The 10,660-nt window shown below is 37.2% G+C and overlaps 1 protein-coding gene across 1 annotated transcript; it reads right to left on the bottom strand.

The window, feature by feature from the left end:
- Positions 1-27: 27 nt before the first annotated feature.
- LOC137975541 (tyrosine-protein kinase Src42A-like) lies at positions 28-9,962 on the bottom strand. The gene is made up of 4 exons (XM_068822653.1): positions 9,453-9,962; positions 7,049-7,328; positions 5,326-6,006; positions 28-4,002 (listed from the first exon to the last, which is right to left on the bottom strand). The coding sequence occupies exons 1-4, from the start codon at positions 9,851-9,853 to the stop codon at positions 3,814-3,816; spliced, it is 1,551 nt and encodes a 516-aa protein (XP_068678754.1). The 5' UTR covers positions 9,854-9,962; the 3' UTR covers positions 28-3,813.
- Positions 9,963-10,660: the final 698 nt, after the last annotated feature.

Genomic DNA, 10,660 nt, shown 5'->3' with positions numbered 1-10,660 from the left:
TCTTAGAGTAATAGACATGTAGCAAAATAATGTTTTTCCTTTTATTTACAAACTCATATAAAAAAATAAAGTAATAGTAATAACAAAATCAGCTTATCACCAGAACATGACCATTAAGTACACCACTGTTATTAATTTTTATGACCATCAAGTCTTAAATCTAATCCCAATATTTAACTAATTACCGGTATTACATCTTCCATGTTGGTTGTTTACAAAGTTTTAACTGATATGGAGGAATAAAGACAAATTATAATTAATACAAGGAAGTCAGCCAAAAACTGTTGCAATATAGATGCATGTTGTGTTCCAAAATCTCTGTCATTTTCCACCAAATAGTCAGGGCCCATTTGTTGAATAATTAGACGGATTAGATTACTGGCAACTTACGTTGCAGTTTATTTACTGTTTCAAAAAGTTTCCACAAGATTTTTAGAATTCAATTTTGATTCATATTTTGGTTTTCCTTAAGCCTAAAATTACATTGTTAGGGCCTTTTTAACTGCTGGAATTCAACCCTTTACAGCCTTGTCAAAATGTTTTTGGGGAGCAGGTTATAAGGAAAGTGGAGACGGTTTTGGTGGCAAAGGCACGGGCCACTGAAAAACGCAGACTGCAGACTGTGCAGACCATCTGTAAAATGAAAATTTGGTTAACCTGAATTAGGCCTAAATAACATTTGGTTAGCCTAATTAGGCCTAAATAACATTCAGGTTAGCCTGTTTACGGTTAGCTCTCAATAATAGTGAGGGTAACGCCATATTTTTCCCCTGGTCTGCACAGTCCACAGTCTGCGTTTTGGGGTGACCACCAAGCGGGTGCCCAAAGCATGTAAGCTAGGCATGTTTCCGTAGGAAATTTTTGAAATTTAGACACTCAATGCAATTTAGTGAAATCTGGGGGATCTAAAGTGACGAAATTTCACATATGGAATTGACACTTGCATGGTGTCTGATAAGAAATACTGGAATGTTAGTTGAATAAACATTTCACATGCACCACGCAAAAAAATATTGCGGAAGCGAATTTGTACGTCAAACAAGCATTTTTCCAAGCCTTAAAATATCATCTCCAGTGACTTGACTTTACAGCTAAAATTGTGTTGTCTGTTTTTTTTTCTGTCTCACCTGTCGTAATCAAAATAAGACATTTTCTGACTGGAAGGAGACGGTCAAACTTTCTGAGGAGGTGGCTCATTGAGCCGGCCGGTTTTGAGAAGGCTGCTTTAATGGTATTTAATTGCAGTTTAGTGTTAATCGACGTTTGAACTGGATCCAGTATTAAACTAGCACTGAAATTCTTCAAATGATCAACTTCACTAAAAATGGCTTTGGAATGATGTTACCCTGGTTTTAATTGAACATCAAAATATTTTAAAATCTTTGTTACCCCCCTATTTACAGGAAAACTAACATCTGAACTTCAAGTTCATCTTTAAAGGGGCAATGTCAGGCCATTTTGAGCAAGAGTGCAAATTCATAGAATGGTTTTCAGTTGATAACAGCTATAAAATAAGCACAAAGCTGATTCCTATAAAGGTATATTTCAACACACAGACTCTTTTATAAACCTGTTTTTTGCCAGAAAAGAATGTCTCAAGTTAAAACCATTGGATTAATGTTTAATTAAGGTTAAATTCCACATTGTAAATCACACTAAGTCAATGAAAACATATTCCGGCCAATACTTTTGGTTTATATTCACCTGAAATCATGAAGAAAGTGATTTGGAAGTGGTAAATTTTATGAAATTTTAATCAGAAATTGTAACAAACACTATGACAGTACCCCTTTTTAAAAACAGGTTTTTTTTAACACAAAATTGGCCCTGTGGTCTATTAACCTTGGTGATAAAGACTACTAAAGCAAAATTAGTTGTATTTATATATTATGCAAGCTAGCCACTGCTTTAAATTGACTTTTATCTTACTTTCTAAGGTCACTAAAAATAATGTATATATGTATATGTAATAAGACCATATGTATGTCACAATGGATCAAGTTCTTGTTAACCTATCACCCCCTCTGTGCATCACTGGTGAGTGAAACTGTCTGGCACTTGACAAGGCAAATTCTTCAAGTTCCAGATCTGAGACCTTTAACATTGGCTCAACAATTAAATTTTCCAAACTTAAAGTGAATAATGTTTTCAACCCTAGTGATACTTATAGACCTGTATGACAAACTCAGTTTTCGGCTACTGACGTAAAATCCTGCTCTTGAAATTCATTTTAATTTCCTTTCTACATTTCCGAATAGAATTTAAACGCCTGAGTTTGACATCACTAGCAAATAACTGATATACATATATAATAAGAGTGTTACACTAAATGGGGGTTATGCTAATACTTGGAACACTTCCATCTTGCATTTACGATATGTGAAAGATTTAATTTGCAAAAACTAATTAATGTGGCTCAATCCCCCTTTAAAGAATCTGACTGTACTATTTAAAAGGATTGACTCTGCAACACTGTATCTCCAAACAGCTTTGTTACTGTCCTAATGCCAAACATGAATAATTATTTCTTCACAAAATGAACTCAATATCATGATGTCATAAGTTACCTAAGCAACAGGAGAGCTATGTAAAAGACCCAATGTATTTTTCTATTCAGATGCTTTATCTCAAAAACAAATAAATTTGGTAAACCCCAACCCACTTCTTGTATTGCTGAAAAGTGATTTGAAGGTTAAATTAATTAACTTAGACTCTTGTAAACTTACAGCAAATTCTCTGAAGCCGATTCAGAGCAACCTGGGCAATGTTGGCAAATTTAAGGGGGCTATGAATCTGCTCGTTTTACTTTGCAGAGAGTTTGATCTTATCCTTCTGATCACTTTGTAGCAATGGAAAATGGGAAATGCCATGTTTATTTTTGAGATTATAAGAATTTAAGACAAAAAATGGCTGCTATGGTGATCTATCACACCACCAAAATGAGGGCCTTCAGGTGCCTTTTGAAAGGGTTTGCACAAAGTCATTTATGTAAACAACAAAAAAAGCAAACAATAAAATATAAAAAATTAATTCTTACTTTTGTACACTACAATTTTTTTACATTGAGCAAAAAAAACTATTCTTAATTTTCTTGAGCTAATATCATTTGTCAAAGTGAAAAATCAACAATAATGCAACATTTCAAAGGAGATTCCCAATGAATGCCAGTCGTGATCAGATCATTGTACATGTAAATTCTCACTTAATAATTTTATACTCTGACCTTTAATGCTCACAGGTATTCAAAGCTGCAAAAATGTTTTTGGAGGAGAGTGCTAAGGGTTTAGGCTTTGCAGTTTTGTTGAGAATATTACTGTGATTTTGCGTCAAGTGGCAAACTGCGTTTTGGTTTCCATCAGTCAAATTTCTGAACATAGCTGGGAAGATCGATTCTGCCTCCGGAGAATGAATTGGAGTTTTTGTTTAGTTCACAGATCGAATATTATGATATTCTTTTAGAAATTCTTTGGTAAAGAGATTCATACAGATTCCATCGCTTTCCATTTCTAACATTTTGGGATGTTTTTGATTTGTGCTCAAGTGGCTGATTTTTTGGTAACTGAAGGCATAAATAATGTAACACCTTGTCACTAAAAAAATAAAACGTAGAAAATAAAGTGGATGACCAGTGTTGTCATTTTTAGACTTGTTTACAACAGTCCCAGATAACTAAGCATTAGCGAACATTAGTATTGCAACAGTCTTAGAGTACATCATCATGAGCTTGTGAAATAGACTCGATAAAAAATCATAATGCATAATATGCACTGTGTTCATGGAGCAGTAAGTTACAACAGTACCTCCATCAGAAAATTAATTTGCCAATTCTTTATATTGCTTTCCATCTGTTGTATAAAATTCCTCCAGTTGCCACTGAAGCGTTTCAAATGTTGGCCGTTCATAAGGTTCTGTTCGCCAACAAGCCATCATTATGTCATACAGCTTGTCCTGACAAGTGTTTGGTTTGGGCATCCGATAGCCACGTTCGACTTCTTCCACCACCTAACCGAAAAAAAAAAAAAAAAAATGATAAGAAACAAAAAAAAAACCGTTGCAGTGGCATGAAAGATTTTCAGTTGGTCTTTGCTGTCAAAATGTCACACCACAGTATTTAGCATAAACATTTCACACCTGCACTGGCCACCATTTATAACTGGGCTTCTTATAGGATGCGGAAAAAAATTAAAGATTATGTGGAAATTTTTGGCCATATTATGCATAAACATGCATTGATTATGCAGAAATTTTCAGAGGAAAAAAAAAAGGAAAGGAAAGGAACTTTATTTAAGTGTCTAGTCGATTTAGCGCTGGAGCACTAATTGGGGACACTGCAAATCAACGCAAATCAAGTCAAATGTTGGTTTTTGAGGAGAGGGGAAACCGGAATACCCAGCGAAAACCTACATGTATACTCTAATTATTTTTGGAAATTCAGTTGCCCGCAAGACATATTTTGGGTTTTGAACAGACCCTAAAATAGCACGATATAGCCCCTTTAAGGCTCCTTCGCATTCTATACAGCTGTGTGAAATGTATTTCATTTCATCTGTCGTGACCAAAAATGTCACACTTCAAATGTAGTTAGCAAATCAGGCAAGTTACACCACATACTGTCCAGATTGCTGCCAGGACCAATTGGACCACTGCCTTTGACATGGACAGGGAAACAAAAAATCACCACCAAAATTACTAAGAATTCAAGTGCCTCTTTTGTTTAAATTCCTGAACAAAACTGTGCCGATCCTTGGCTCATGTTCTGTGCCTATGTTGCTCATGTTATTTAGGGTAATTTTCTAAGGAAAAGTAGCTGGCGAGTTCATGTGCAATATCTGGCGAATTTCACCTGCTGCCCGCTCTTATTGAAAACCCTGCTCAGGTTAAGGACTTGTTCTGGTGTATCCACTTCTTGGGATATCATACAAACAAATACAGAGTTTTGATAGAAAAATAGGGTGAATTCCACCAGTGACAAAAGTTGCTTTCAGTAATGTTAACATTCCTTCCTTGATTTAAATGTCTAGAGATGTAATATAATAATATCTTAGGCACTAGGCAATAAACAATGCTGGCCATAACTTACAGTACAGATCCAGTCTGTAGGATTTTAGTGAAATGTAACGACTTGTCACGTCAATAGGCACTACACCTCCTGCATCAACATTACAGCCTTTAATCAAATCTATTTCACCCATTGACTCCCAGGGGTTCCCCATTGACAAGTAAAATTGTCTGGCGTTAGACAGAGTAAAATACTAAGTCTGGCCGGTTTCGGCTGGTTTCGGCTGGTTTGGATGTCAATGGGTTAATATATTTTAATATCCTCACCTGTTTGTTGTTCATTCCAGCATATGGCACCCGTCCATATGTCACAAGCTCTGTCAGCAAGATACCAAATGACCATACATCGGATTTGATGGAAAACTGGTTTTTAAGGCAAGCTTCTGGAGCAGTCCACTTGATTGGGAACTTTGCTCCTTCATGGGCTTCGTAGAAATCTTCAACAGCACGTGACAGACCAAAATCTGCAACTTTAACAGTGTTGTTATGACCCACTAGGATATTTCTTGCGGCTAAATCTCTATGGACATAGTTATGCTTCTCTAGAAAAGCCATTCCTCCGGCAATTTGGGAAGCCATGTCAATCAACAGTTCCATCTTCAGTCGACGCCCTTCGTCACCACGCAGGTAGTCCAATAAACTTCCTTTTGGCATTAATTCTGTGACAATATAAATTGGCTCCTCTTTGGAACAAACTGCATAAAGCTGGACCAGTTTGGGATGGATCAGCTTTTTCATAAGCTCTGCCTCTTCCAGAAATGCGGTGGGGTTCATTGTGTCGGGCTTCAATGTCTTTATTGCCACGGGTGTTGTGTCATTCCATGTTCCTTCCCAAACTTCTCCAAAGTTGCCATGGCCAAGACGCCTAATTAGCCTGAGTGTGCTTCGCTCTATTTCCCAGGCATCGACAGTGTCATGTGATAACCCAACAGTCTGTGGTTTCTCAACCTTAAAAAAGGGAGGAAACAAAATTGGTCATTACCAGGATAAAATAATAATAATAATAATGATAACGATAACAACAACGACAACAACAACGATAACGATAATGATAATGATAATAATAATTAAAGTGCATCTAACGTCAAATTTTTTTCAAATTTTTTCTTATTTGAAATTCTTTGAGATTGCACCCAAAGCCCCTATTACTATGGGAATCACTTTCACTTCACTGCAGCTCCAAATTCTCTTCAATTCCCATTTAACATCCTGATATTTGTCCACCTTTTTTTCTTTCTCTTTCTCTCTGATACATACTTATTATCATCATCATCATCATCATCATCATCATCATCATCATTATTATTATCATTACCAGCCTGGGGTTTGAATGAAATGTGAAGTTGGCGTCTGGTTTGGGTAGAGTAACTGACTATCAACAAGGGGCCTGTGTCTGTGGACATGCCGTTTTTAAGAAAGCCCCAAATGCGATATTTCAAAAGCACATTATTGATGATCTTTATTAGAGTACTTCATGCTGTCATTATCCAAAATAATGATTTTATTTATCTTGATTTTTTTTCAATTTAGGAAAAAAAGTAGCCACCTTCTCTCGAGCATTGAAGTAGCAGGATGCTTTTCACCACTGAGGTGTCAGTGCTTATTGAAGCCACTGTTACTATGTACCATAACATTAATTATATTACACCAATGAAAAGCATAGTAAACTAATAATTATAATAGTAGCTTTAGTACAGTCCTCACTGATGAAATGGTACTGATTTCTGAAAAAAAAACCAAAATTTGACTTGATTGTGTTTATAATTATTAATTTCAATTTACAGTGTTCCCAATTAGTGCTCCAGCGCTAGAACGACTAGAGACTTAAATAAAGTTAATTAATTTCCTTTAAAACAGAGATCAAAAATCAAACAAAGGATAATGATAAAACTAACATCATTTTTCCCTCTTCAGTGTTGCACATAAAGTTAAAAATGAATTTCAACATGACATTCTGACTTACGAATTTCCAAGCTCTACATATTCATACCTTAACGCAAGGAGTTTTAAGGCAATCGCATAGGCCATCAGCATTGGTAGAATAATGCTGAACTAACTCTGAAAGCGAGGAAAGTTGATTGTTGTGGGCTATGAAGTAGGTTCCACTTTCAGAAGAGCGGATTTTGTAATGTTTGACCATATCACCATCTCGCATTGACAAGGCATACCCTCCTTTGTCACTGTCTCTAATAAGGAATGCTCCATGCTCATTTGGTGGAGTCTTAAGCACTTTCTCGGCTTCAGGTCGCTTGATATCACCGAAGTACCAACTGTAAAAAGGAATAGTTTGAAAACTGTGGTTAATTTTGAAGAACAAAATTATTTGACTTTTCTATGGAACAGATGGGAGAGGAACAAAAATGTTGTCATAAAAACTGGGAGTTGTTGGTTCATTGGGAGCAAGGATGGCATGGAGGTGAGAGCACTTGCCTCCAATCAATGTGGCCCAGATTCAATTCCCAGACTTGGCATTTCACTTGGTTGAGTTTGTTCCCTCTCTTCTCTGCTCTGACAGGTTTTTTTCTCTGAGTACTCAAAAATTCTCCTCTCCTCGACGCCAACCCACGATTTGATATGAGTTGATTTGATTGAACAGTGCCCAGCACTAAATACAGTTGACACTTAATAAATAAAGGTCATTATATCTAAGATCTGAAGATGGAGGACAGTGCTCAAAATTAGTGGTCGACCGGTTGTCCCAGACGGCCAGAAAGTTTATCGGGGCAACTAGTTTTTGGTAAAACGAAAAGGTTGGTTGCCCGAGGAAAAAACAACGGACAGCCCCGTCAAAAATAGAGAATGTATTACATAAGAAGCACCCGACTCACTCGACACTTTTCTGTTGGCAATGTCTGATAGTAGTGTAAAGTTAACAATAATTAATTTGCTGCAGTTGAGCATTTCCCATGTTTTGAATATCTGTGGCTTTTTCAAAAAATCGTCAGATGGGAAAATTCGCACGTAGCTGGCGATGGGGATCAAAGACTCCATTTTGAAAATGCTAAAACGTAAACCCAGACTTCCACAAAGAAACCACAGGTGCACACTTGGAACTATGGGATACTCAAACTCCAATACATGTGATTGCATCTCAACATGGCACGCTTTTAATGGTAGGGGCTTTCCTAATGTGCAACCAAGCATTTATCAGGGCAACCCAATTTACGGGTTTAGTTGCCTGGCTTTGAAACGGGGACAACCTGGATTTTTTTTTTAATTTCAAGCACTGGTAGAGGAGGTCACCTGATGCAATGGTTGCGGCATCTGGGTCAAATTCTGCTCTGAATACTAGCTGGATTTATCTTGAGAGGTCAGCGTCAGGCTGTAACTAGCTAACAAGTTACCTCTTATAAGTTAGATTTTTAACCATTCTAAACCAATTGAATGTACGAGGGTTATAACTACCCTGTTAGTAGAAATTTTGATTTACCTGTATGCCAACTTTGACAAATGAAAAAAAATTAAACAAGTAAAAGAATGACGAGCTTCCCCAATCTACTACTGTTATTTTGCACTCTTTCTCGTTTCAAATTTATCCGGAGTTGATCATGTAGCCCCATATCTGTTGGGTCTCAGAAAGTGACCCTTTGACTTGAAGCCAAGAAGAACAAACAAAAAATTCAAATGCCTGATTGGCTGAGATGACAAAGAAATGATTTGCTCCGTAAATTATTGACTGACATTAAAATATGTTTGGCAAAGGAAATTAAGGGAAACCATGAAAATATGAAAAAAAGCAATGGTGACATTTGAATTACTTACACACATTGAAAATTGCCAGAAAAAACTAACTGGACTAACAACATTTGATTTTCTGGGATCATGTCCTAACTTCAGAATGAGTGATGTTTAAGGAAATAAAAACATGTCTGAGCCAACTTTATGTTAAACTTTTAAAATGCAAAATAAAAATCATACCACGCAGAAATGCTTAGTCTGGAGTGAGTTGCTTATACTGTTTGTCATGTTCCTAAAACCCATAGCTTAAAAGAATTCATAAAGGATTTAAATTCCTGCAAGGTTAAGAATGTAGTTACTTACCCAGTTTCCGGGTATCAAACCCCCACAAAAAACTTAATTGTAAAATTAGCCAACGGAGTTTCATTATTAAACTTTTGGCAAGTTTCTGCTCTTTCGTTGTGCGCTTGCCAAAAACACTAAAATGGTGCTTAATCGCAAAAATTGCAGTATCACTTTTAAAAGGGGGGTTAACAATCGATTCTGTGTACAACCTCCAACAAATTCCACACCTGACAAAGCTAGTAATTAACGCCTTGCAAAATCAATTTTAAAAGCAAACGGCACGATTAATTATCACTGCTCTAAAAACCAGTGCTTTAGGAAAAGTCAGTTACCATTTACACCAACTAGAAGAAAAGAATTAATCTACTTACTCTTCAGCTTCCAATGTTTGTTGAAGTGCTAAGTAATTGCTCGGAACGAATCCCTCCTTGCCACTGTTTCGAGAACGAGCCCTCCACCAGTCGTTGCCTAAATCCTCGTTGTTTACTTCGAGAATTTCGCCCTTTGTGAAGCTAAGATCTTCATGGGTTCGGGCATCATAATCGTAAAGAGCGACGTATAACGATTTGACGTTAGTTGGACTTTCCGGAGCTTGCGAACTCGGCGGTGGTTCAGGAACGTATCTGTTTTGCTGGTGGGGTGCTCCTCGGGGAGGATTGCTGATTTCGGTATGAACCTCTTTCAAGCTACGCGTGGAGTCTTCCATAGGTTGCTCCTTTTGAACACTGGTGTTTCCATTTTCACGAGGAGGTTTGGCCAGACAGTTTCCCATGATCGACAAGAAACCGACAGTAGAGCTCAGGGTAACGAAAATGTCTTGCTACGATCGCCGAGCGTTCGAGATCAAGCTCGCCTTCAGCTCTTTTAGCTCAGTTCCGGGATTGCGCACTCGCTTTAGCCCTCACCAGTCCTTCGCTGTTTGATGTGCCACAGGCAATCCCTCCTGCATTTGGGATGAACTTCATCTCACTTGCAGTGAGAAGTTAAGCTCGAGTCTGCACAAGTGGCCGTCCCCAATCCAAAGGCTGATAACTAATTGTGTAAAATGCCGATAGAGAGGTTAAGCAAGGAAAACGACGATTTTTGCAAAGAAGTTGAATATTGATCATCTTCCACTGAGAGTGCGTGTACTATCCTAATTATTTTATATAGTAAAATACAATACAATATTATAAATTACAATACTATGCAATAGTCAACATACCAGGCGGGTGTTTTATGCACCCCCTTAAGTGGCAGGTCCACAGCAAAAAATATGGTAAGCTGGGTTGGAAACAGCAAAACTGTTCTCCCACGGCAAGCGTGTGGAAAGGTGATCACCAAAAGACTGAGATCGGTGTGTCACATAAAAAGAACTTATTCTTGACCATTAAAGATAATCACTTATGGCATAGACCGAATACATAAATGGCGACCAATAAATTGTTCTTTTGTTTATGTGGTAATCAGACCAACTAGCTTCGTTCTAAAGCAACATTTCTAATAACCACAAAGACAAAAGAATATTTTTATGGCGGCCATTTATGCATTCGGTCTATTCTACGCTCAATAGACCAGTTTCGATTTATCAAAATTCAGT

The sequence above is a fragment of the Montipora foliosa genome, chromosome 11, assembly GCF_036669935.1.
Source record: "Montipora foliosa isolate CH-2021 chromosome 11, ASM3666993v2, whole genome shotgun sequence".
NCBI lineage: Eukaryota > Metazoa > Cnidaria > Anthozoa > Scleractinia > Acroporidae > Montipora > Montipora foliosa.
The sequence above is the reverse complement of the archived record's forward strand: the minus strand, read 5'-3'. Positions and strand labels throughout refer to the sequence as shown.